The sequence below is a fragment of the Cucurbita pepo genome, chromosome LG13 (assembly GCF_002806865.2).
Source record: "Cucurbita pepo subsp. pepo cultivar mu-cu-16 chromosome LG13, ASM280686v2, whole genome shotgun sequence".
NCBI classification, from domain to species: Eukaryota; Viridiplantae; Streptophyta; class Magnoliopsida; order Cucurbitales; family Cucurbitaceae; genus Cucurbita; species Cucurbita pepo.
In genome coordinates, this window is record NC_036650.1 from 5,467,079 (window position 1) to 5,493,743 (window position 26,665).

The 26,665-nt window shown below is 36.9% G+C and overlaps 4 protein-coding genes across 4 annotated transcripts; 2 read left to right on the forward strand and 2 right to left on the reverse strand.

Moving 5' to 3' along the window:
- Positions 1–2,139: 2,139 nt before the first annotated feature.
- Positions 2,140–8,418, forward strand: LOC111808603 (glutamate decarboxylase 1). Its single transcript, XM_023694690.1, has 7 exons — positions 2,140–2,387; positions 2,576–2,780; positions 5,831–6,031; positions 6,145–6,359; positions 6,437–6,690; positions 6,773–6,825; positions 7,799–8,418. The coding sequence occupies exons 1-7, from the start codon at positions 2,302–2,304 to the stop codon at positions 8,246–8,248; spliced, it is 1,464 nt and encodes a 487-aa protein (XP_023550458.1). The 5' UTR covers positions 2,140–2,301; the 3' UTR covers positions 8,249–8,418.
- A 545-nt stretch (positions 8,419–8,963) lies between these two features.
- Positions 8,964–10,325, reverse strand: LOC111809118 (universal stress protein A-like protein). The gene is made up of 4 exons (XM_023695470.1): positions 9,976–10,325; positions 9,782–9,891; positions 9,538–9,656; positions 8,964–9,453 (listed from the first exon to the last, which is right to left on the reverse strand). Exons 1-4 carry the CDS (start codon positions 10,166–10,168, stop codon positions 9,345–9,347), a joined length of 531 nt encoding a protein of 176 aa, XP_023551238.1. The 5' UTR covers positions 10,169–10,325; the 3' UTR covers positions 8,964–9,344.
- A 208-nt stretch (positions 10,326–10,533) lies between these two features.
- Positions 10,534–20,938, reverse strand: LOC111808526 (pre-mRNA splicing factor SR-like 1). Its single transcript, XM_023694573.1, has 5 exons — positions 20,789–20,938; positions 18,690–19,003; positions 17,520–17,600; positions 12,713–12,784; positions 10,534–11,757 (listed from the first exon to the last, which is right to left on the reverse strand). The coding sequence occupies exons 2-5, from the start codon at positions 18,975–18,977 to the stop codon at positions 10,816–10,818; spliced, it is 1,383 nt and encodes a 460-aa protein (XP_023550341.1). The 5' UTR covers positions 18,978–19,003; positions 20,789–20,938; the 3' UTR covers positions 10,534–10,815.
- Positions 20,939–22,331: 1,393 nt separating this feature from the next.
- Positions 22,332–25,721, forward strand: LOC111808246 (probable inactive receptor kinase At3g02880). Its single transcript, XM_023694113.1, has 2 exons — positions 22,332–23,829; positions 24,831–25,721. The coding sequence occupies exons 1-2, from the start codon at positions 22,614–22,616 to the stop codon at positions 25,499–25,501; spliced, it is 1,887 nt and encodes a 628-aa protein (XP_023549881.1). The 5' UTR covers positions 22,332–22,613; the 3' UTR covers positions 25,502–25,721.
- The last annotated feature ends 944 nt before the right edge of the window (positions 25,722–26,665 follow it).

The window sequence follows — 26,665 nt, forward strand, 5'->3', positions numbered from 1 at the left end:
ATAGAGCTAATATTATGGCAAATTCAATTATATATATATAAATAAAATGTTGATAGGGAGAGAATCCTATCCATATTACACTCAAAAGAAATTGACATTTCCTAAAATAAAATAAAAAATAATTTTCATAAAATTAAAATTCAACATCAAATTGGCCTAAACCCATAAATTCTTCCCATCAAACCATAAAATTATTATCTAAAATATCTTAATATGGTAAATAATTCTTTGATAGTCCGGTAATTAATTAAAATTATAAATAATTAATAGTCAATAATTCTTTGATTAGATTTGACATTTGTCGGAGAAAAAAGACAGGTATGAAGGCACAATCTTCTCCGGCTACCCCTTGAGTACGTTGCTTATGAGGATCTCGTCGAGGGTGAAGCAATACTGAGGTCATTGACGAGCTTGAATCATGTGGTCTGCTTGCCATTCATCGGTCGTCGGGTTCTCATTATGTTCTAGTGTAGCTGTTACTTCTTTCTTTGATTCAAGTCTTTCATTAGAAGACTTTTTTTCAAGTTCATTCCAATCCTGACTTCTCTCCTAAATGTTTCACCTCATTTCAAGGGTAAAATTGTAATTTGGAAGAAAATGTGACAGAAAGTTTGTGTCGGTTCCAAAAAGTTAATGTCTGAGAATAAAGAAAAAGAGTTAATTTTTTTCCTAATCATAAATAAGTTAGAATTAGATCTGATTGGGACAATAGTTATTTCAGTACAAGTTCACTTTCACGTTAGACTTATTCTCTCGGGTCTCTTATCGACCTTTCGTCTTTTTATTATATCCAATTTTACCCTTGATAGAGACACGATAAAATAAAAAATAAAAAAAATTATTCTTTTATTCATTGTAAATATTAAAAAGTCATAATTAATTAAACAAAATTTAAATAATAAATTTCTCTAATTAATAATTCTATTTATATCCCTAAAAAATATTATTAATTAAAACCTTATTTTTATTTTATTATGAACATTTTATAGCTAAATTAGACGTGATCGAGAGGGACAAGTAAAATTAATTTTTTATTACGAACATTTTATAAGGTTTTAATTAAAAAAATTATAAAAAATTAATTTTTTTTCATATCTTTCTTAAATTAAATTAATATATTAAATATAAAAAAATTAATTTTTTATAATTTGCATCCCTATCTTCGTTTCTTTCATTTATTTAAATATGCTTTTGGAATAAAATATACATTAAAGACAAAATATTAAAAGTACCATGTGACGAGTTATTTAATTACATAAAAGAATTTTCAAACATATATAAAATAATTTTAAAAAATGATACCAACTCGACTCGTAATGTACTTATGCGACACTTATTCTTACTCTCGTAGTTAACTAAAATTGATACCAACTGTCACAATTGCACTTTCTGACACGTAATGCGACTGTGCCGACACTTATTTTGACTATTGCAGTCAACTAAAATTGATATCAACTGCCACAATCGTACTCTATTAGGACTCGTAATGCAGGTGTGCGACACTTATTCTTACTCTTGCAGTTAACTAGAATTGATACCAACTGTCACAATCGCACTTTGTCAGGGCTCGTAATGCGACTGTGCGACACTTATTCTGACTATTGCAGTCAACTAAAATTGATATCAATAGTCACAATCGCACTCTATTAGGACTCGTAATGCAGGTGTGCGACACTTATTCTTACTCTTGCAGTTAACTAGAATTGATACCAACTGTCACAATCGCACTCTGTCAGGGCTCGTAATGCGACTGTGCGACACTTATTCTGACTATTGCAGTCAACTAAAATTGATATCAATAGTCACAATCGCACTCTATTAGGACTCGTAATGCAGGTGTGCGACACTTATTCTTACTCTTGCAGTTAACTAGAATTGATACCAACTGTCACAATCGCACTCTGTCGGGGCTCGTAATGTGACTGTGCCACACTTCTATTGCAGTTAACTAAAATTGATATCAACGGTCACAATCGTACTCTATTAGAACTAGTAATGCGTTCTGTTACTAAAAAAAAGTAACGTTTTAAAAAAATAATATTATATTAAAAGCAATAATCATAGTTTTGAGTCCCGGGAGTGAACATAATATTGTAATATTATTTTATATTAATTAAAAAATAAAGGGAGGACCACACACAAATTGCCACTCCTCCAGGAAGGAACAGGGAATTTCCGTTCTGTGAGGCAATCAGCCTTCCAAAGCTGACCAAATATCACTATTTAAACCCCCTCCTCCTTCGTCTCCCTTCATCTTCATCCACCTCCATTGATCTTCTCTTTCTCTGATCTCGATCCGCCATGGTTTTGTCCAAGACTGTTTCTCAGACGGATGTCTCCGTCCACTCTACTTTCGCTTCTCGATATGTGCGAACCTCTCTCCCGAGGTAATTCATTTCATTTCGTTGATCGCGGATAAGATCGATTCATCGATCCGTCATTGTTGTTGTTTCGCACCTGTTTTTTCAGATCTAGAAATTAATTACTGAAATTGCTATCTGTGATTTGTGTTTTGGTGATTCTGTTTCTTCGATTTTTCTCTGGATCGATTTCTTTAATGTTCTGTTTGTTGTAGATTCAAAATGCCGGAGAATTCGATCCCTAAGGACGCTGCGTTTCAGATCATTAATGATGAACTCATGCTCGATGGAAACCCTAGGCTGAATTTGGCATCCTTCGTCACCACTTGGATGGAGCCTGAGTGCGATAAACTCATCATGGCCGCTATTAACAAGAATTACGTTGATATGGATGAGTATCCCGTCACTACAGAGCTTCAGGTACGATTCTCCATCTCTCTGTTAGCCTTAATCGAAAGATTAGATCCATTTCGTTCCACCGCTTCTCTCCATTATCCATCGATTTTCCTCTGAAAATTCTTCCGAATTTTGAAATATAGCGTTCGCTCATGGCTGAATTCTACGATCGAGATTAAAAAATTAACAAAAATTATAGTTTAATTATTTAAAATGAGTTTGTTCAAGTCTAAAAAAAGGAAGTTTAATTAAATATTTCAACAACAAAAAAAAAAAAAAAAAAAAAAAAAANCATAATTAATAAATTAATTGTTTAATCCTTTTTATCCCAGCCAATAAAAAATTAATCATACATGATTCAATATTCGAATTATAATATAATTTTAGGATCACATAAACCTTTATGTGTTGTCATATAGTTTATTATAATATGACTTTACATACATACATATATTAAAAATAATAAAACATTTTTCTTAAAAAATAACAACAAATATTTTTTTAATTTAAATATATTAGTTTAAAACAACTTTATTCCATAACCATTCATTCATTTTGCATGTATTTTTAAATTTGTTATAATTTATTTTTAAAATATGTAATAATTGTGTAAATTTTTATAATAAGATATATAAAAATTAAAATAAAAACTTTATCAAATAGAAATTAAATTAAAAAAAATAAAAATAATGTGATGTCCCACATTGTTTGGGGAGGAGAACAAACCACAGTTTCTTTCGCAAACACATTTTAAAATCTAATCTTGAAGGGAAGCCTAAAGTGAAAAACTAAAGAGGATAATATTGGTGGATTAGGGCTGTTACAAATGGTATCGATCTTCTCGCTGTTTCCCGAAGGGGGTAGACACGAGGCGAGGCGATGTGCTAGGTAAGGACCCTGATCCGGGGTGGATTGTGATAATTGGTTGGGAGGGGAACAAACCACATTTATAAAGGTGTGGAAACCTTCCCCTAACGCGTTTTAAAGCCTTGAGGGAAAGCCCGAAGTAAACCCAAAAAGGTTGGTTGGGAGGGGAACAAACCACATTTATAAGGGTAAAGCCTGGAGGGAAAGCCCGAAGTAAACCCAAAAAGGTGGTTGGGAGGGGAACAAACTACATTTATAAGGGTGTGGAAACCTTCCCAAGTAAACCCAAAAAGGTGGTTGGGAGGGGAACAAACGTGTGGAAACCTTCCCAAGTAAACCCAAAAAGGTGGTTGGGAGGGGAACAAACCACATTTATAAGGGTGTGGAAACTTCCCCTAACAGACGCGTTTTAAAGCCTTGAGGGAAAACAAACCACATTGATAAGGGTGTGGAAACCTTTCCCTAACAGACGCGTTTTAAAGCCTTGAGGGAAAACAAACCACATTGATAAGGGTGTGGAAACCTTTCCCTAACAGACGCGTTTTAAAGCCTTGAGGGAAAACAAACCACATTGATAAGGGTGTGGAAACCTTTCCCTAACAGACGCGTTTTAAAGCCTTGAGGGAAAACAAACCACATTGATAAGGGTGTGGAAACCTTTCCCTAACAGACGCGTTTTAAAGCCTTGAGGGAAAACAAACCACATTGATAAGGGTGTGGAAACCTTCCCCTAACAGACCGTTTTAAAGCCTTGAGGAAAGCCCGAAGTAAACCCAAAAAGGACAATATCTGCTAGCGGTAGATCTGAGCGTAAATAATAATAATAAATAAATAAATAAAAGAGGGGTGTGGGACATTATGAGTAGGATTATTTATTTAAAGTCAATAGACTTTTTGATGATTGGTATTGGCGTGAAGACAAAGCGTGTAAGCCTTATTGGGCCTCCCTTCCTTTTTTACCCCCAATTCATTCTGTCCATTCCGGTGAAGACGCGTTTTCAAAATAATAATAATAATAATAATAATAATAAAAGTTATTTAGAAAAAAAAAAACTAAATTAATGAATTACATAATGAGACAATTTCAATTATTTCAAGTTCTTACACAATAATAATAATTATAAAAGCAAAAATAATTCATCTATTAATAATACTTTTTATTTCTAAACTTTATATTTTCAAGTGCTTTATTATTATTTTATTTTTTTGAAATTACACTTTTACCATTGATTTTTTACTACTTTTATCCCTTGCTGTTATTTGTGTTGATTATTGAATGAAATAAAAAGTAAATAAAAAATTAAAAGAAAAAGAAAAAAAAAAAATCTGAGATTTATGGGTCTGCGGAATGGAACCCACCGTCGGTATGGGAAGGGACAAAGAAGTAGAAGCTTAATGGGCCACAAATGGCCCATCCATTACCTAACTTGTCACCTCATGCTATTGGGAGGGAACTTAATATTACACTTTTCTCCTCCTAATTTTGTTTTTTATTTAAAATATTATTATTTAGAAAAATTGAAATTTCAAAATTTTTCACAATAAAACTATAAAATGAAAAGATAATTAAGGGTCTTAAAAAAACCGATCCCTAACTAGTATGTGATTTTGGTTGAATTATGAACTTATTTTACGAACCAGATTTAATTGCTTCACAAGTTTCTTTAAAACAGTCTAATTAAATCGAATTTATTATAATTTAAAGTATACGTTATTTTATTTATTTTTTTAATTTTTTATTATGATTGATTCTCTAAAAACCCTTAAAAATAATTTTTTAAAACTATTTTAGAAGATAATTATTTAAAATATATATATTAAAATTGAGTCGATTTTTTTGTTTTTTTTTTCATGCCCAATTACTATGTGGGGGACACAATCATTTTCAGTCACCATCATTTTTCTTGGACAGTTTTATCATAGGTGGAGAATCATTATAGATCAAATCCTTAAAATTAAGGTTGAGATGTTCGGGCAAACTATTGCTTTAATTTTACACTTTAATATGACTATTCCTAGGATTCCAAAGGAAAAAAGGACATGTAATTATGTTTCTAATACAATATGTGTTGAGTGTTCAAGATTATTGGGAGTGAATCCTACGGTTGGTTAATTTAGTTAATTTAGTGGAAGCTGATAATATCATACCATTAGGGAGAGTTGTGTTCAGTTATTAGTAATAACTGGGTGCTGTGAATTGGCTGCAGAACCGATGTGTGAACATGATAGCTCACTTGTTCAATGCCCCATTGGGGGAATCTGAGACGGCGGTGGGAGTCGGAACTGTGGGATCGTCGGAGGCCATAATGTTGGCTGGTTTGGCTTTCAAGAGAAAGTGGCAGAACAAAATGAAGGCTGCAGGCAAGCCCTATGACAACCCCAACATCGTCACTGGAGCCAATGTCCAGGTATTTATGTAGTTAACAGTAATTGATTCCCATTTGGGTTATTGGGTTACTGTTTTGTTCTTAAATTTCGGCAATGATTTGCTCATATTGTGTTCGTCGTCCTAAACGTGAAGGTATGCTGGGAGAAATTCGCAAGGTACTTTGAGGTAGAACTGAAGGAAGTGAAATTGAGTGAAGGTTACTACGTGATGGATCCACAGAAAGCTGTGGAGTTGGTTGATGAGAACACCATCTGTGTTGCAGCCATTTTGGGTTCCACTCTCAATGGAGAATTCGAAGATGTAAAGCTCTTAAATGATCTCTTAATCGAGAAGAACAAGGAAACTGGGTATGATTTCTTCTCGTTTTCTCTCTTTAATTGAATATAATGAAATGAAACCTGAAATCAAGCATGATTTTCACCAGATGGGATACCCCTATTCATGTTGATGCTGCGAGTGGAGGGTTTATTGCCCCATTCATTTACCCTGATCTAGAATGGGATTTTAGGCTGCCCCTTGTTAAGAGTATTAATGTGAGTGGCCATAAGTATGGGCTTGTTTATGCTGGAATTGGTTGGGCTATCTGGAGGAATAAGGAAGACTTGCCTGAAGAACTCATCTTCCATATCAACTATCTTGGAGCTGACCAACCCACTTTCACCCTTAATTTCTCCAAAGGTATGTACTGTGTGTTCTTGCAGATGCTCAATGGAGTCTGATTTTTGACTTTGATGCTGAATTTGAGTTTTGTTAACTGTAGGATCTAGCCAAGTTATTGCTCAGTATTATCAAATGATTCGCTTGGGTTATGAGGTGAGATTCTCGATGATTTATTTTCACGAATCTTGTTTTATCTGTTTGAGTCTTGAATTCTCGTTCGTTATATCGTTATATATTCATAGTAGATTGTGTTTTAGCTTCTAAACTTTGTCATTTGATAGCTCGATAGTTATTGTTAGGAATCACGATTTTCTATAATGATATGATATTGTCCACTTTAAGCGTAAGCTCTCGTGGCTCTACTTTTGGTTTTTTCGAGAGGTTTCGTACCAAATAGAGATGTATTCCTTACTTATAAACCCTGATCATTCTCTTCCTTAGTTGACGTTGGACTTCTTCCCCTTTTCCCAAAAGACCTCATACGAATGAAGTATTGTTAACCCATGATCAATATGGGACTTCCTCTCAATAATCCTCCCCTCGAACAAAGTACACCATAGAGCCTTCCCTGAGGTCTATGTAGCCCTCGAACAGTCTCCTTTTAATTGAGACTCGACTCCTTTCTCTAGAGCCCTCGAACAAAGTACATCTTTTGTTCGATACTTAAGTCACTTTTGACTACACCTTTGATGCTAACGACTTCTTTGTTCGACACTTGAGGATTATATTCATATGGTTAAATTAAGGGAATGACTCTGATACCATGTTAGGAACCACAAATTTCCACAATGATATGATATTGTTCAGTTTGAGCATAAGCTCTCATGGCTTTGCTTTTGGTTTTTCCCTAAAGGCCTCGTACCAATGGAGATATATTCCTTATAAGCCCATGATCATCTCCTTAATTAGTCATATTCCTTATAAATTCATGATCATCCCCTTAATTAGCCAACGTGGGACTTTCTCCCAACAATCCTCAACCGTTATAAGCTATTATGCGTATATTAATCGCACGCCCGTTTAGGCATCTATTGATGAGATAAATGGACGAGATAAGCTTAGTCATAGACACTCATACACCCAAATCCCTCAATCTAACAAAGTAGGTACCATTTTTGTTCATCAGGGATACCAAAACGTGATGGAAAATTGCAGAGAGAACATGTTGGTTCTAAAGGAAGGACTCGAAAAAACGGGTCGTTTCAACATCGTGTCGAAGGACAATGGAGTCCCACTTGTGGCCTTCTCCTTGAAAGATAGCAGTCGTCATACAGAGTTTGAGGTGTCAGAAATGCTGAGGAGATTCGGTTGGATTGTGCCTGCCTACACCATGCCTCCAGATGCACAACACATAACAGTCCTAAGAGTTGTGATCCGAGAAGACTTTTCTCGCACACTTGCGGAGCGTCTAGTGGCAGATATTGAGAAAACGATGCACGAGCTCGACATCCTCCCGTCGAAGGCCGATATCAAGAACACAGTGGCAAAGAAGAGCGAACTCGAGACACAGAGGGAGATCACAACTGTTTGGAGGAAGTTTGTAATGAACAAGAAGAAGACTAATGGAGTATGTTAAGAGTTGAAAGCAAGGGATTATTATGTCTATGTGTGAAGTGAGAGCGGATGAGCTTTGTATTTGTGGAATGAAAATGTTTGTTTAGTGTTCTTGTTGTTAAAGATGTTGTTTCTATTCAGCATACCTCCACTTTTCAATTCAAGTGCAAACTTATCATCCTATTCCTTAAATCTATCTTTTGGTTGATTACTCTTGCATAGAATAAATATGTTTTCCCACCCGTCCTCGTGCTCGACTAGAGTCGATAATTGGCATAGTGCTTGCCAAAGAGTAGGTGATTCAAGACCTGTACCAACCTTAGTGATATAAATCGAGACCTAGATTTCAAATCTTTTGATCTTGAGACTCTAATTCAGAAAAGGTGATGAAGGAGGATTGTTACTTGTTCACTAAGAAACGCCAAATTTGTAGAAGAATTTGACGAAATGTTCCCTAAAAAAGAGATCCCACATCGATTGAAGAGGGGAACGAGTGTCAGCGAGGACGTTAGATGCCGAAAGTGGGTGGATTATGAGATCCCACATCGGTTGAATAGGAGAACGAAATATTCTTTTACAAGAGTGTAGAAACCTCTCCCTAACAGACCGGATTGAAAACCATATCACAATATTCTTTTACAAGAGTGTAGAAACCTCTCCCTAACAGACCGGATTGAAAATCATATCAACCGGTCTTTCATTTTGCAAATAAGACATTTTCTCTTGGCAAAATTTGTTAAACAATACCTTATTTCCATTTCTTCCCACTGCCTTTCTGTGAAATATATACACGAATCATTTCTAGATTATAACTCGATCCCCTTTTTTCTGGATCCATCTCACATCAATAACTCGATCCCTACCGTCTATAGATAGTTTTAGCCAGATTTCTTTTGAAGGTGATACCTGAATGCCAAGTGTGGCTCGTAATAATCTATCTTCGAGGGCATACGATGATTCTTTCACCATCTGAGAACGATATCTACTAACGATAAACTTGAACTGTTACAGGTAAGCAAAACGAACTAAATATTTTGAAAGAAACATTGAGCCATATTATTAGAAATAACAAAAACGTCTCTAAATACTCATTAGAATAGGCGAAATAGATTTAAGAATCAAGGCTTGGAGTTTGGCAATGGCAATGGCAATGGCTTCCCCTTCACCACAGTAACAGGACATGAAGCATTCTTCACAACGTAGCTGCTCACACTCCCAATCAATACCCTGCGTTTAATTAACCAAACATTTTGGTAACCCATTTCTCTTATTCAATTTCAAAGGGGATTGATCGATAAGAGTTTTAATTACCTCTTGATAGAGCCTAAACCCCTGCTACCAAGAACAAGCGAATCAAGCTTAAGATCCTCCACAGCCTCACACAATTTCTCCCTTGGATCGCCCCAATAAACCTTAGCCACAACTCTCACCTGCTTCGTTTTCAAACAAACCCATCATTAAGAACTAATAATCCCTTCGTTCATCAAACAAAATCACTGAAACAAAAACAGAGAGAAACAGAGAGAAACAGAGAGAAACAGAGTGAAACAGAGACCCCTTTGGTTGAAGCCAATGAGTCAAGAACATCGAGAACTTCTGCATCATTTCTCAGTCCATACTGCTTCTCCAACTTAATCTCTCTGAATTCCTCAAGAGGAATCAAAGCTGCAAACAAGAAACAAAGGGTTTGTTAGAACAAGCGCATAGAAATTAAAGAGATTTGGAGAGGGGGGGAAAAGAAAAGGGTACGTGAGCCAGTGTGTTGGAAGAGGAGCTTTCTGGGAGTATCAGAATTAGGAGGCTCAACATGGATCAAGATCAATTGATCTCCATGGGTAAGAAGGTTATGAGCAGCCCATTTTAAAGCTGATTTGCTTGTTGCAGAGTAATCCATGGCTACTCCAACTCGCCGATTGTGATCCTTCTCCATGTTTTCTGACATGTTTCGCTGCCAATAATGATATAATTTCTCTGTCTCTCGCTGTTCAAGTGTTCTGTTTGAAGGAGGAGCTTTGGGTTTTATAACAATGGAAGAAGGTTCTTGAAGCTGCTAGTTTAGTTTCTCTTTCGCAAGTGTTCCATACCGAAGAGGAATGTTTGTTCTTTTCTTCTCCTTTTGTATCTTTTTTCTACCTTAAATTATTGGTTTTTGTTCTAAAGTTCTTTGCATCTCTTTTATCCATAACTTTTAAGTTATATATGATACAACATAGTATTCTTATCATCATCAGTATATGAACAAAAACTATCCTTCAAAGAATACCTCGAAGAACGCAAGAGAATTCCGAGATGAGAAATATGGATATCTTAAAAGGAAAAGAGGTTCCAACATAAAGAAACAGAGCAATCAAAGTCAATTTAATTCTAATACACAGCCACCATAGTTGCATGCCTAAGTCTGAGCATTCAACTGATGAGAAGTAGATTGGGAGAGAGATGATGAAAATACTATAAAATTCAAAGTGACAGATACATCATTTTTCATGTTTTCTTCCCTTTTCCAATAGAGAAAACTAAATTGTGTTTGTTTTCTAAATAAAAAGATAAAGATGGGTGAGTTGAGTATTGAATACAGTGGAGTTCTTTCTTCTATTTCCAGGAACCACCCAATCTGATCACCTCTTCACCGCTACTATCCCTTCTGTTAATTCTTTCTTTGCTTGAATCCCCTCCTCCTCCTTTCTGCTCGCTCACATCACCATACATATCTTTTAGTTTTGCCAGATTGCTCGATATGATCGACATCTTCTCTGAGGTTCTGCCCCTTGCAGGACTTGGCTCTCGTTCGTGATGGCCATGGGCATGGGCATTCACTCCTGTTTGTAGACTTCGACTTCTGCTCCTGCTTCTACTTCGGCTACGACTCCTTCGGTAATGTCTTGTACCACCATCACGGCTACTTCTTTCGAAGTCCCTTCTACTACCATCTCTATCAGTATAATGAGTCCTTCGATCATAATCATAACTTCGTTCTCTGTCTCGTTCCCTATCCCTGGCTTTCTCTCTTTCTCTCTCTCTTTCTCGGTCCCTCTCCCGATCTCTATACTTTTCTCTGTCCCGATCATGTTCTCGCTCTCGGTCTCTATCCCTTCCCCTGTCCCTGTCCCTGTCATATTCTCTGTCCCTGCTCCTTTCCCTGTCATAATCTCTATCCCTGCTTCTCTCCCTGTCATAATCTCTATCCCTGCTCCTCTCCCTAGTATCTGGATGTTCACGACTTTGGCTACGGCGACTGCTTGGAGATCTTCGTAGATCATCGCTGTTATCTCTGTCGATAGCTGATGTTGGTAGCGTACGACGAACTGGAGATGAGTCCCTAGTTGAGGCACGATGTGGTGCTCGTTGTCCAAAGGAGACTGAAAGTGAAGCTTTTACAGAAGGTGGTCGCCGTGCAGTGTCTTCAGACCCCAATCGATGGGTTTCCCCTGTCACGCCTGAATGTTTGCTTGGAAGCTTCAACTTTTCGAGATTAGCTACAACTTGTCGCAAGACAGGAACTGGAATACGAGGGAAAAGAGTATCGAAGTAGTACTGCAATTGGCAAACAAAATGTGAGCACTTTCAGCTACAAAGACGAGGGATTTAAAAATAACAATACATCTAAATTCAAGTATTTTTAAGAAGCTACGAAAGATATGAGGTTAATATGTTCCAGTTAGAACATGTGAAAATAATGATCATTCAGCCGTGTAGGCAACACAACAGAATCACATAAACACCGCCAGATAACATAGAAACACAATTTTTGCCACAACGAATCACAATTTCTTCCATTTAAAAGCTGAAAGGACATACAAAATAAAAGCTTAAAGATCATCTACTCAATTACCCAATTTAGTGAAGTCATTAATCACACTTTTAGATAACAACAATGTGATAAAATCAACAGCTTGGTTTCATATTTTATTTTATTCATCTTATACACTTCATTCATCTATTTCCATCATATACTACAAAAATAAAAAAATTGAATCCAAACAATGATTGATCTAAATATGTCAAGACCATTCCTAAAAAAATTCATTCATGATCTGAAATTCGAAATATTTCGAGGAAAATTAATAGTTAGAAACTTAAGCCAAAACTTTTCTTTCCACATCACGATTAAGAAGGTTCATGAAGGGGCAAATCTCTGAAAGGTATCGCTTTAGACATGTAAAAGCTAACACATTTCGTAAAGGACTTCCTCTAATCTACCTACAAGGTGCATAAGTGGGAAATAAAACTAAAAGAAAAGGTTATATAAGGAGAGTCAAGAAAATATTGGATGCATTAGAAANACTCTAGTATACTGTATATATAAATCTTAACAATGTCTTCCAACCATGAATCGACAATGCAGTGCTCCCATTAGTTAAACACTAGAGAAATGCCAACAGCAACTCCATATACACACAAATTTATCATGTATGTGACACAAAGAAAAAAGAAAGACATAACCAAGAATCATGATATCTAAAGGGGAAATGTTGGTATATAACCTGACCTGTCCAAGGAGCAAATCACGCACATAAACACCCATTGTAGTCATTCGTCCATGGGATCCTGGTGAAAATTCCTGGAACACATCAAGTCTGTTAGTTCCAATTCTGCTTTTTGTAGCTTTAGGTTACTATTTAAATCCATTAAAAATGAAAACATGAAAACAAAACATTATGGATTTGTAAGGAAGAAAATTGTTTTCCTGTTATTTGAGGAAGGGGAAAAGGAGAGTACAAACAGCAAATGGACCGACCAAAAACCCTCCAAAAGTACAAAAAACATGCCACAGAAAGCTGCATGTATCTGGAAAGGGGAAGTTCAAGAGCACCTCCTCAATCATAAAGTTGCGCAGTCTTTGCTACGAGCCAAAGCGATCCCAAACGACCATAAACACCAACTCCAAAGGGAATAAGCAAAATAGAAAGTTCACAAAAAATGTTGAGGATCTTCCTCTTACCACCTATGGAGAACGCACCATTGCTGGCAAAACACAAAGGAAAGATGTCTCTAAATATAGACTTAGATGTTCACTCTCCCATGCAAAATGTACCAAGAAAAGAACTTAAACCTTTATAGATATCATAACCATCCAGCCCATTCAAAACTTGCTAAGCAAAGGACTTCAGAAGGAACCAAGAAATATGGAAAAGCAATTAACAAGAGAAACTCCAATAGAGGTTAAAGACCAAAACCAGAAACTCCCTTCTCCCAGGACGGACTAGCTAATTAGGAATGAGAGAAAGAAGGGTAACCACATCCAACATCACTCAACCACTTAGGGGACGCCGAAATCCAAAGTAACAAGGTGGAAATACTAGGGGAAGGCAGTAAGGAGGCCACCAAATGCAACCTTATCTGACAGATGATGAGGCAGTGAAACCAATGTTTTAAAGGTGGCATTGGAGCTTTCCAGGCTAAAAGTTAAGCTTCCCTTAAGGCGAGCTTCAATGCAAGCTAGGTTTTCGGTCATTCCCAATTAAGAATTTTATAAACGGGGAGACCAAATGAAAACTCAAAGCATTAGCAGTTCACAAAATTTTTCGTAAACTAATTCCCACGTTCAGACCGGCTCGAAGAATACAAACTATTCTTGATCACTATATGTAACGACCCAGATCCACCGCTAGCAGATATTGTCCTCTTTGGGTTTTCCCTTTCGGACTTCCCCTCAAGGCTTTAAAACGCGTCTGCTAGGGGAAGGTTTCCACACCCTTATAAAGGGTGATTTGTTCTCCTCCCCAACCAATGTGGGACATCACAATCCACCCCCCTTCAGGGCCCAGCGTCCTCGCTGGCACTCGTTCCTTTATCCAATCGATGTGGGACCGCCCTCAAATCCACCCCCCTTTGGGGCCCAACGTCCTTACTGGCACACCGCCTCGTGTCTACCCCCCTTCGGGGAACAGTGAGAAGGTCGGCACATCGTCCGATGGCTGGCTCTGATACCATTTGTAACGACCCAGATCCACCGCTAGCAGATATTGTCCTTTTTGGATTTTCCCTTTCGGACTTCCCCTCAAGGCTTTAAAACGCGTCTGCTAGGGGAAGGTTTCCACACCCTTATAAAGAGTGATTTGTTCTCCTCCCCAACCAATGTGGGACATCACACTATAGATGTATACCATAAAAGTATATGGTTCATTAAAAACACCACAATCATTTCAAGAACAAAGCCTCATCACTAATTCTATTGCCTAAACCTCCCATCACCACTACCTTTGAAGCTTCCTCCCACCTAACCAAGTGGGGTCCACCATCCTCATTAATTCCTTCTCATAATAAATTCCTCAATAATCTATCAATGTTTTCACACCAAAATAGAAATTCCAAACACTAGGGGGGAAAAAAAAGAAAAAAGAAGTATTTGGGGAACCCATACAATACCAACTAGATAAGGGTAAGGCTTCCTCCCTGAGAAAAGAGCCTTTTTCCAAGAAAATAGTCTTTTCTGGACTTTTTCCACCACAAGGTTCCAGAAAGACAACCTCCTTGGGTTACCACCTAAGGGAAGCCCTAGATAAGAACAGGATAATTGGCTAACATCACAACTCACTTAGGAAGCCCAAGAGGTCGACTTAGAGAAATCACAATTTTAACCAACGATGGAACTCTCTCCTATTTGCCTCTAGTCACTTAGATTGGTAAAGGAGCTTCCTTTCTTGAACAAAACAAACGAGGGTGCATCATAGGTGATGTAAAGATGCAAAAGAAGGAAACTCTTTGATGCCACCTTAAAACCCTCGACCACTTTCTTTTCCAAAGAGAGACAATAACTACCTCATAATAGCAACAAGAAGAATGAGCAGAGAAGGCGAGAGGGATCACTTTACTTGAGACCTCTAGAGGCAAAAATCTTACCTCTCGGTCACCCATAAATTCACCAATCCTTTGCAGTTTCAAATGCACTCTCCATTTGCAACAAAACATTTTTATCGAAAAACTTTTTTTTTTTTTTTTATAAAAAAAATCCCAATCAACATGATCAAAGGCTTTCTCAAAATCAATCTTGAAAATCACACCATTCTTTCACTTCCTATAGTATTCATGGCTTCATGAACAAACAACATTGGACCTAAGATTTGCCAGCCTGCAATAAATGATCCTTAGGCATTGGAAATAGTAATAGGAAGCACTTCCCTAAATCAATCTGCCAAAGTTTTAGCAGTGATGTTTTATAGACATGTCACAAGTAATTGCTATGAAAGCTTTAATACTAGTTTTGACTTTCATTGGATCATAACCTATAGTGCGAGTAGTCATTGGAAGTCATTTGCATATCCCTAAAAGAAGCTTTTGTGATCTCATCTACTCCAGCTTCAAGAAAAAAAAAATACATTTTTCTCTTCCATGTCATAATAATCTCAAACATAATGAAAAATGAAATAAAAAGCATGTATTGGGTACCACACCTTATCTTTCTTTTTTACTTCAAAAAAGTGATCCCCTTGAATAACTAATAAGGTATAGGACTCTCGTTATCTGTTTTCACTTCCACTTGTGAAGGAACAAGAGCCGGAATTCAACTAGGGTGAGTGTTGTTTTCTATGGAAGTGAAGTGATGGCTTTGAACCGATATCAAATGGCCTTGCCCCTCTTTTTAACAAAAAAAAAAAAAAAAAAAAAAAAAAAAAAAAAAAAAAAAAAAAAAAAAANAAATACATTTTTCTCTTCCATGTCATAATAATCTCAAACATAATGAAAAATGAAATAAAAAGCATGTATTGGGTACCACACCTTATCTTTCTTTTTTACTTCAAAAAAGTGATCCCCTTGAATAACTAATAAGGTATAGGACTCTCGTTATCTGTTTTCACTTCCACTTGTGAAGGAACAAGAGCCGGAATTCAACTAGGGTGAGTGTTGTTTTCTATGGAAGTGAAGTGATGGCTTTGAACCGATATCAAATGGCCTTGCCCCTCTTTTAAAAAAAAAAAAAAAAAAAAAAACAAAACTTTCCATTGGATATGAAGGGAGATTAATGCTCAAAGGATAGAAACTCCAAAAAGGAGTGAAAGAACAAAAACAAAGGAAAATACATAGGAGAATACCTCGATGAGAAAGGAAGTAATAACTTAGAAATAAAGCTCAGATAGACTATAAGAGCTACAAAAACAAAACTAACTAGCCATGAAAAAAGCTGGCTTCAGAAGGCTTTTAAAAAAGATTCCACTACTCAACCCTTCCAACACCAAATGCCAGAGATAATAATCTAAGCCTTATAAACGGAGACATAAATCAAACCTAGGCATAAGCTTTCTTTATCAACAGCATAGCACCATTGAACTCTGCGGACAAAATATTATTCAAGAAGATAAACACTGACTTCATATAAAGATCTGACAGGAGAGCAATCACATAAGAACTTGCTTTCAGTTGAAGCTCAAATCCGATAAAGAACTTCAAAAAAATTGGATTCCACTTATTATTAAAGATACCCCATCTCTTTCCTCAATAAAGAGGAAAACCCTTCGAAGTCCAGACAAGATTAATCAAATTGAAGGGATCATTGAACTCTTAAGATAATTAACTATATGATAATTAAAGAGGACAGCAGTATTACTCATTAATGATCTTGACATGCAAGGTCAAAAATTACCGGCAATAATAAAGGCCACCAGTAATGAGGACTTTGGGTTTCCAAACAAAAGACCAACTGGTGGCTGATTAGGCATTATGCAACAACAAAAATGAAAACCCCATAAAAGACTTCTCATCCACCAAGAGAAGGCAAGTATCTTCAGCGGTTGGCCATTTATTGCACTTATCAAGCAAAGCAATTCATAACCGACAAAATAAATGCCACAAATAAATTTCAGCCAAAGAAGAAACGCTGGAAATACATTCTTCATGCATGAGGAACCCCAAACCACCTTTTTTAGACTTATACTAGAAAGAAAAAAATTTCCAGATAAGAAAAGGTTAAACTTCATTCAAACAGCACTAACCCAGCCAAGACAGCCTAACAGACAAAGGAGCAAGGTGTCCCCTCTCCAAAAGGAAGGGGTCAAATAAGTGCCCTCCAAAAGGGAGGGTTGCAGTATAAAGTCAACTGAAAGAACACAGATTAATCACTAGATTAGAAAGTACAAACAGCCTCAAGTTCAAATTCATCTCCACAAGCATATATGGCATCTCAATAATATTGAAAATTGGTCAGCGCTTATTCAATTATCAACATATATTGACGGCAGAAGAAAACAACTTACAGTCGCATTGAAGGAAATTATAATCCAACCACATGCATGCTAACCATTATACTTTAGCAACAATCCACAAAATTAAGAAATCAAGCACCTATATGTATCACATACCTCTTCATCTTTAACATACGGTTCAACCCAATTCCAGAGAGTCTTTGGATCTGCAACGTATCTCAAGTACAGAAATCCAATCTGGAAAATTAATTTAAGAAATACATCAAATGGTAACAGAACCGAGTGTAAATAATACAGCTAGAACCATAACTTCTTAAACATCAGACCAATAAGGGCATCATAATATTAAGATAAGAAAGCAAATCATGCAGAAAAAGAGGCATGCAAGAATTGAAGTAACCATATTAATTCATCTGATGTATGCAGACCTTATTAAGAGTGTAAAATAAAAAGAGGCGGCAATATCCATACAAAATACTTTGTGTACTCATCATATATCAATTTACAGTTAAATAAACTCAAAGGATTGAAATAATCTTGATATTTTAAAAAAATAAAAAAGGTCACCTCAAACCTTGGATATTTGCAAAGCAAAGCAAAGGCACTATTAATTTATAACGTGAGAAAGGACACAGCAACCAAAGTGACAATGCTCGTCGTTTGTTCATGACATCCGGTGAGCAGGCAAGAATGTTATCGAGCATATGCATGTATCAGGCAGTTTTATAAACTAAATAAACAGAATGATGCAGGAACTAGCATAAAGGCAAAAGGCAAACATCAGAGGAGATTTCAAAAAAGGCTTTCTAATATCAAGTCCTAAATTTGAATCCAAATAAAAGCACAAGCTTCATCAACTCAGAATAATAAGTTTGAGAGAGATAGGGAGAAAGGAGACCTGTGATCCTAATTGAAGGCCTGTAAAATAGTGTATTTGAATGAGAAAGAGAACCTGACTTCAGCATGATTACAAGCCTAAAAGAGGAACTTTTTCTTTTCATAGAAAAATTGAAATTGTTCAAGTGGAAATTAAAAACTAATCAAACATTCTGACTTATTGCATGCGTTTTACAGACTGAGTTACTGCTTTTGGCAGCAAATTACTCAAATTACCTACAGAAACTTTGTTGGTTGGGTGTGCACGAGTATAAATACTAGCTCTCTGTTTTCTTAATTAAAGAAGATCAAAATAATTATTTACTAAAAAATGAATAAGTAGAATGGAATCCACAAAAGGAGTACAAACAGCCCACGACATAAATGTTACCAATGTTTTACGTCTTTATTATAAATATGATAATTAAAGGTCCAAAGGATTCTACCTACCGCTCTGATGTAAGGGGAATCCTCGTGCTTTAGCAGCCCATGCATTTGCTTCACAGTAAGTTTCATGGTGAAAAACTTGTACAGCAGGCAGAATGCTGTTGAAGGACCACGGCAGTTCCCAGTCATCCATGGCTCCACGTGATCAACTTGGTTATAAATTTCATCAACCACTTCATGGTATGTCTTCAAACGATAAAGCTCCTTAAAGTAATCAGAAGACAAAATATTCATACATAGAACCTTCTCCAGCAAAGAATCAATTGGCTTCCCGCAAGTCTTTATCTCCATTTATGGGTCAATAACTAGACATCTACCTACAGGGACAAAAAGAATACAGTCACTCTCACCGATAGCATATGAGAACTATACATGATCTATGCTTCTTACAAAAAGAATCAAAAGAAGGACCCAACAAAAAAAGACACCTAGAAAAGAGCATTTACTCATTTCCACAAATGACATTCAACTGATATGAAAATACTTCAAGTGGTGCAGCTGGCAAAAAGGGCTAGACATCCTTCCAAAGTCAGCAGCCAACAAAGCCTTCCTTCAATCACTTTCTTGTTTAAATTATTAGGTTCCCCATACTACGAGTAGCAATGAAAATTTTAAAGCAGAAAAGGCCTTCTACTTCCTCTACAATATTCCCATGTCCAACTTCATCAGCTTAAGTTGTTAAGAATTTGCCTCCACAGGTGACTCACTCCCAACTCGTATGCCTATGCCATCAAATCTTTCAACCACAAACCACCTTTTAGCCCAGTATTGGCCAAATTCAAAAAGCCCCTTGGATATAGGATGCATGATGGAAGTCTAGGCTTTAATTGTTTTTTCACAAGAGAGATTCAAGAGGGAAGGATGAATGAATCATAAAACAGAAGAAAGTAATCTAAACTGGGGTAACCTTTGAGTTGAAGAAGAGGAGACAAAATTTTTAGATCAAATTTTCACAACTCATCCAATTAAAAAAATGCCAAGAAAAAATGTATAGAGGATCAGATAGATAAAAGACTGGAAGAGTAGGATAAATTATTACATCTTGACTATTTCAAGACTTTTCCTATTAAATTTTTATCTCAATTAACTGGAAGCCAGTTTTGTATAGTCAGATCTAACTTCTCTTGTTGAGCTGTCTTTTTGTATATCCTTTTTGTTCTTTCATTTTCTCTAGATGAAAGCTCGGCTTCTCATCAATAAAAAGAAAATTTTAGCACAAGGTCAATGTCTTACTTTAGAATTTTAAGCTTGTGTTCGTTTATTAGATGAAGGCAGCAATAGAGATCTGGGTTTTCTAATTTCATACCAAAACTTATCATAAATAGTATTATATCTAAGAACCCAAATGGTTCTACGCCTTCTCCAAACCTTTAAGCAGGAAACAAATTATTTAGTACATTATAGTTGAATCCAAAAAAAATAAAAATGATGATGGATTGCATAAATGCAGTAACCTTGGCATTACACCCAAAACGGAACAGAATAAATGGATGAAAAGAATTCACAAACCATATTTAAAGAACAGATAAACCCAACCAAACCCAATAACAAGAGGATTTAGTAAAGTAAAAACAAAAGTATCCTTAAACCACTAAATAAGAAGTAAAACAATGACGTCAAAGCACGTACAAGGCTAAAAGGTCATCTAAGATAATAACTGCAGGTTTTGACACGAGTATGAATAGAATGCATCGTCAGAGTTCATAATTTATGTTCATCTTGGGAATAAAAAGGTAGGAAGAGGCGAAAGCTTGAGAAAAAAAAAAAAAAAAAAATCCCCACAACCACCATCTGCACATTTTACAGTATTGGAAAATTCATCATCCAACAAACCGAACTAATAGAAGTCAATTGCTGAAGTTCCTTCAATCCCATCAACCCAAGCTACTTTACCCCACATATAAACATTATTTGAAGTAGCCGGATTCAAAATTTTAATTGACCGTCTCACAAACTATAAACCCCAAAGATGCAAAAACAATCGCAACAAACGCATACCGGTGGAAATCAAATTAAGTAGCGGAAGCTGTAGAGTGCAGGAAGAAAGAATCTCAAAAACTATAAACCCAAAAGATGCAAAAACAATCGCAACACACACATACCGGTGGGAATCAAATTAAGTAGCGGAAACTGTGGAGGGCGGGAAGAAAGAAGCCCTAACCCGAAGTTAAAATTATCTGAAGTCGAACGGAAAAGGGAAAGACAACAGAGAGAGGAAATCTCGCAGTTCGAGGGAAGGGATCCTGCCAACGCGCAAGTTAGGGCTTTTATAGTGCCGGTCCCAACCGGTGACGGCCAGTCAAGATTATTGGGTTTCGGTTTCCGAATATTCGGACTTTTGGGCTTTATTCCGTTCATCATGGGCCCAACATTTGTGGGTTGGGCCTTGCAAATCAATAGCCCGGCCCAAGTCTTTCTTTTTCTTTTTCTTTTTCTTTTTATAATAAATACTTATTGGTTCGAATCTATTTGGAATTACTTCCCTGAGTTATTTTTTATTTATTTTTTAAACGATATTAACTTATTGATAGTAATATTATTGATTTTTTTCTAAACACCAAATCAATAAATTAACTGTCAATTAGTCATTAAATAAATTTATTTATTTATTTATTATCTTATGTGAAAGTAACAAATTAATTTATGTGCTAAATTTTATAATAAAATTTTATCCATTTGCTTACTAGGAAACAAATAGGTTTATAAATTACATATTTATCCTATAATTTAAAGAGACTAATGACATATTTTAATAGTATTTCTTACGAGCGTATACAAGTTGAGTTGAAATTTTTTTTTTTACCAACCCAAAATTTTACGTTGGGGGCGGTGACTAATCCTAATGGTTCAAGCCTAACCACCCTCTATTTTCAAGTTGAGCGGTCCAATTATTTTATTTTAAAAATTTTACTTATCTATCATACAAGTTTCATTAATAATTAAAATCTCACCGAACTTAAATATTAAATATTCATAATAATTTTAAAGTTAGGGTTCAGTTGGATTGTAACTCTATATTTTTGTCTTAGTTGGATTAACCCGTGAACAAAACAGATTTGTCCGTTTAAAAAAAAAAATCTAACTCAATTCAGACTTTATAGTTTTGGTTGGATAATCTGAATAGTCAGACTCTCGGATCATATGAACATTCCTATCATTTATTTATAGTATATTGACATTTATATAAGCATCTTAATCAAATGTGTCGTAAGTGTGGTCTTAATCAAATATATTATATTTTTAGTTTCTAAATTTTAAAATATGGATCTATTTTGTCTCGTAATTTTTAAAATTATAAATTTAGTGTATAAACGTATACCAAATTAAAAGTTTAGAATTAGATATTGTTTAAATTAATATTTAAAATATTTTCTATTCTTTAAATCATTTATTAGAGAAAAAAAACCAATTAAATTAAACTATTTTAATTTATAATTTATTCATATATGCACCAATATTTCCATAAAATTAAAAACTCCCCCTACATTTGAATTTAATTTAGTTTTGGAGCAAAGGTTAATTAATATCCATTAATGAAGATTATAAATCCGTAATCCCTAGGTACCTGTTCTGAAAAGGGAAGAACAAAATCATTGGCCGTCTCGATTTGGTCGGCCTAATCCAAGGTTATATATTGGACGGCATGTTCTTGATTGTCGAGGTCCACTTTTGGAAGAAATCCGTCAACTTCCCATAAATGTCTCAGAATCTTCACCATCATCGTTCTCTCTGATTTTCCATTTTTACTCAGTCAACCAATTCCCCTGTACACTTCAACTTCGTCACGTTATTCTACAATGGTGAGCCATCTCCTCTGTGATTCCTCTGTTGACTTCAATAATCTTCTTAATTATCTGGATTTTACAATACTTTCTTCCTCAATTCTTCTCGAGTTCAATCTCTCTGTTTTCTTCTTCATTGCCGACAATGGAGCGCCGGAATCCGCTCCGGCTTTGGTTTACGTCAGCGGTTTTTGTTGTTTTGATGCTCTTTCCTGTAGGAGAGGCGGATCTTGCGTCGGATACGGCGGCGCTGGTGGTGCTTCAGAAAGCTATGGGCGTTCTGAGTCGGACTCGCCGTTGGAACCTTTCCGATGAGACTCCATGTTTGTGGTTTGGCGTCACTTGCCGCGGCGGGAGGGTTGCTGAACTGCGGCTTCCTGGCGTTGGACTCGTCGGGCAACTTCCTTTAGGGTTTGGAAATTTGACTCAACTTGAAACCCTATCTCTTCGCTCTAACTTGCTTTCAGGTTCTATTCCATCTGATTTCGCAAACCTCCGCTCCCTCCGGAATCTATACTTGCATCGGAACTCGTTTTCCGGTGAGATTCCTCCGGTTCTGTTCAGTATTAAGAGTCTTGTTCGACTGAATTTGGCGCACAACAAGTTCGTCGGTTCGATTCCTTCTGGATTCGATAATCTCACGAACTTGAAGGTTCTGAACTTGGAAGAGAATCAACTCGATGGATTCATTCCTGATTTCAACCTTCCCAATCTCAAGGCTCTCAATGTTTCTTTCAATCGTCTCAACGGCTCAATCCCTACGCGGTTTTCCGATCAACCAGCCAGCGCCTTCGATGGCAACTCGCTCTGCGGGAAGCCACTGAGCCCTTGCGACGGCGAGGAGAAGAAATTATCCACAGGAGCAATCATCGGAATAGTTATCGGAAGTTTGGTTGCATTCTTGATTATAGTTCTGATTTTAATCTTTCTGTACCGAAAGACGAACAGGACTAATCGGTCAGCTGGTGCTCAGACGACTACCTCCGAGAGATTGTCGTCTGAGGTTGAGAATGCCGGCGGCGGAAGCGGAGCAATTGGGAGTGAGAGGAATTTGGTGTTCTGTGGGAATGGAGAAAGAACGTTTGATTTGGAGGAACTGTTGAAAGCTTCAGCAGAGGTGCTGGGGAAGGGTTCTTTTGGATCAACTTACAAGGCAGCTCTGGATGTAGGGATGACTGTGGCGGTTAAGAGGTTGAGAGATGTCAAAGTTTCAGAGAAGGAATTCAAGGAGAAGATTGAAAGCTTGGGGATGATGAACCATCAGAACTTGGTTTCCATTAATGGTTACTATTATGGCGGAGATGAGAAGCTGCTGCTGTGTGATTATGTCTCCATGGGAAGCTTATCTGTGCATTTACATGGTGAGCTTCTTTCTTCCATTTTAGAGTTTTGATGAATTTTTTTGAGTAATTTGTGATTTATAGAGGATGGAATTGTGCTGCCTAAACTATATATAGGAGTAGTTTGCACGGTTTTTGTAACCGTTCAAGCCCACCGTGAGTAGATATTGTCCTCCTTAGACTTCCCCTTTCGAGTTTTTTCTCAAGGTTTTGAAACGCGCCTACTAGTAAGAGGTTTACACATCCTTATAATGAATGTTTCATTCTACTCTCTAACCCAGAGAGGACAATATGTGCTAGCGGTGAGCTTAGGCTGTTACAAATGGTATCAGAGCCAATCACCAGACATGGTGCAAGGTGTCACAATCCGAAGTGTGGTTGTGCACCGAAGTAAGTCATCATGGACGATGACTAGTTTAAGTGGGAGAGAATGTCACAACCCAACAATGGTTGTTTCTCCAAGTATGTCATCGAGGACGATGACGAGTTTTAGTGGGGGGAGAATGTCACAACCTACTCTGGTCACATCTTGACACTCGTCTAGACCCTTGCGTGGCTGGATGGGTGCCACTCGAGGGTCGCCGCTTCTCTTGTCACAACATGAGGTTCCCAACCTACTCTCTTCATAGTTAGATTGGGGCATTCTCCCTGACTTAAACTAGTCATCGTCCTTGATGACATACTTGGGGGCACAACCATTGTTGGGTCACAAGGCACTACTCGGAGTAGAGCTAGACCCTTTCCATGATAGACACGTTTTAAAACTGTGAAACTGATGACGATACGTAATGGGTCAAAGCGTATAGTATTTACTAGTGGTGGACTTGGACTGAAACAGCAGAAACGAGTTCATATGACTGAAGCGAAAACCGAAGTTTAAGAGTGTGATTGTAAACAGCCATTTAGATGGTTTTTGTATTTCTGCTATTATCTTTTGCCTCTGGATAAGAATTTGTTTATAACAATCATATGCTGTGCCTCTGAATGAGTGTTATGTCTATATGGTTATCTTATGGTTTCAGGCAACAAAAGTCCGGGCAGAACTCCATTGAAATGGGAAGCAAGGGCGGGCATTGCGCTCGCAGCCGCTCGGGGGATAACATATCTACATTCTCGACGACCTCCGACCTCCCATGGCAATATAAAGTCTTCAAACATTCTCCTCAATCGATCCCGGACAGCTTGTGTTTCCGACTTCGGCCTCATTCAAATTGCGAGTCCTACATCCACTCCAAACCATATTGCAACCTACCGTGCCCCTGAGGTCACCGATCCTCGAAAAGTATCCTTAAAAGCAGATGTTTACAGTTTCGGTGTAGTAATTCTAGAGCTTCTAACAGGGAAGGCTCCGAACTCGCCAATGCTCAATGACGATGGCATAGACCTCCCACGATGGGTGCACTCAAAGATCGAAGAGAAGAAAACGGCCGAAGTGTTCGACGAGGAGCTGTTAGAATACAAGAATGGCTTGGATGAAATGGTTCAACTTCTACATCTTGCCATGTTGTGTACAGCACCACACCCGGATAGTCGTCCATCGATGGCGAAGGTGACGAGTCGAATCGATGAAATATATCATTCGATCTTACTGAAAGAACAAGACACGAGCAACGATAAGTTTTATGACGTGGATAGTACTGTTTCTCAGCAATTTTACTCGGCTGATTCAATCATGGTTCCACCTTCAATCTAGCAAGCTTTTCTCTGGTGATTCAAAGGAGGAATGCTGACAGATTATAGAACTAATTGAACATAAAATTGTTTGTTGATTCTTTGGATTTGGATTTTTCCATAAGATTTTTACATGTTCTTTCTAAATTTAGCTTTTGGATTGTGTGTAATTAAAACCAAGTTGCTCGTTGTATTTCAAATACTCATTATGTAATCGTCTAAGCCCACCGCTAATAAATATTGTCTGCTTTGACTCATTATATATCGTCATCAGCCACATTGTTTTAAAACGTTAAGAGATTTCCACACTGTTAAAAGGGAATATTTTGTTCCCTTCTCCAACTAATGTAGGATCTCACAATCGACGGTTGGTCTAGGCTTTCCAAATGGTATCATACCCAGACATCGAACAGCCTGCCAATGAAAACGTTGGCTCCAAGGGGGGTGGATTGTGAGATCTCACGTCGATTAGAATGAGAAATGAAGTAATCCCTTATAAGGGTCTTTACTCGATAGTTATATGCAGTAAACAGTTGTTGTTACCTTTTTTGCTCACATTCCCATATAACACCAATTTCAAATTCTCAAATCTTGCTTTCAAAACTCTCTTTCAAAATTTCTCTCCCCCCGTTTTCTAAAACTTTATTCTTGAACCGGCCAGAAGCTCGAACATACGTCGTTTGCTCGTAGGCGACGCAATAAGGAATAGGCTTAACTCACTTGTTGCTGGAAAATGAGTGTCGCACAATCGCAAGTCCGCTGCCATCAAAGTCATAGGCTTAACTCACTTGTTACTGTGAGTGGATTGTGAGATCCCACATCGATTCGAAAAGGAAACGAAGCAATCCTTATAAGGGTGTGAAAACATCTCTCTAGCAAACACGTTTTAAAATCGTGAGGTAAACGACAACACTAATGAACCGAAGCGAATAATATCTATTACCAGTGTTCTTAGACCGTTACACACCAACGATGTGTTATTTTGACTTTGGCGGTTTAGAATGGTTGACCTTTTTAAGCTTTGTTTCAATATAAAATAAAATAAAATGTAATTTCCAAATGATGAGCTGGTTTAAGTGCAAATAATTTAGTTACAACATGGCTAACCACTTTCTATTTTCTATAATTAATTATAATTTTCAAGCTTTTAATTATAATTTTAGGGCCAAATCAATCGTTGAAGCAT

Excerpts from the sequence above, each read along its gene's own strand:
- LOC111808246 (XM_023694113.1), top strand. The coding sequence starts at position 22,614 with ATGGAGCGCCGGAATCCGCTCCGGCTTTGGTTTACGTCAGCGGTTTTT. Across the intron at positions 23,830-24,830 it reads CTTATCTGTGCATTTACATG|GCAACAAAAGTCCGGGCAGA; the intron begins GTGAGCTTCTTT and ends TTATGGTTTCAG.
- LOC111809118 (XM_023695470.1), bottom strand. The coding sequence starts at position 10,168 with ATGTCAGAAAACATGGAGAAGGATCACAATCGGCGAGTTGGAGTAGCC. Across the intron at positions 9,657-9,781 it reads CATTGGCTTCAACCAAAGGG|GTGAGAGTTGTGGCTAAGGT; the intron begins GTCTCTGTTTCA and ends AAAACGAAGCAG. Across the intron at positions 9,454-9,537 it reads GGTTTAGGCTCTATCAAGAG|GGTATTGATTGGGAGTGTGA; the intron begins GTAATTAAAACT and ends AATTAAACGCAG.
- LOC111808603 (XM_023694690.1), top strand. The coding sequence starts at position 2,302 with ATGGTTTTGTCCAAGACTGTTTCTCAGACGGATGTCTCCGTCCACTCT. Across the intron at positions 2,781-5,830 it reads CCGTCACTACAGAGCTTCAG|AACCGATGTGTGAACATGAT; the intron begins GTACGATTCTCC and ends AATTGGCTGCAG. Across the intron at positions 6,691-6,772 it reads CACCCTTAATTTCTCCAAAG|GATCTAGCCAAGTTATTGCT; the intron begins GTATGTACTGTG and ends TGTTAACTGTAG.
- LOC111808526 (XM_023694573.1), bottom strand. The coding sequence starts at position 18,977 with ATGGAGATAAAGACTTGCGGGAAGCCAATTGATTCTTTGCTGGAGAAG. Across the intron at positions 17,601-18,689 it reads ATTCCCCTTACATCAGAGCG|ATTGGATTTCTGTACTTGAG; the intron begins GTAGGTAGAATC and ends TTAATTTTCCAG. Across the intron at positions 12,785-17,519 it reads CGTATGTTAAAGATGAAGAG|GAATTTTCACCAGGATCCCA; the intron begins GTATGTGATACA and ends GATGTGTTCCAG.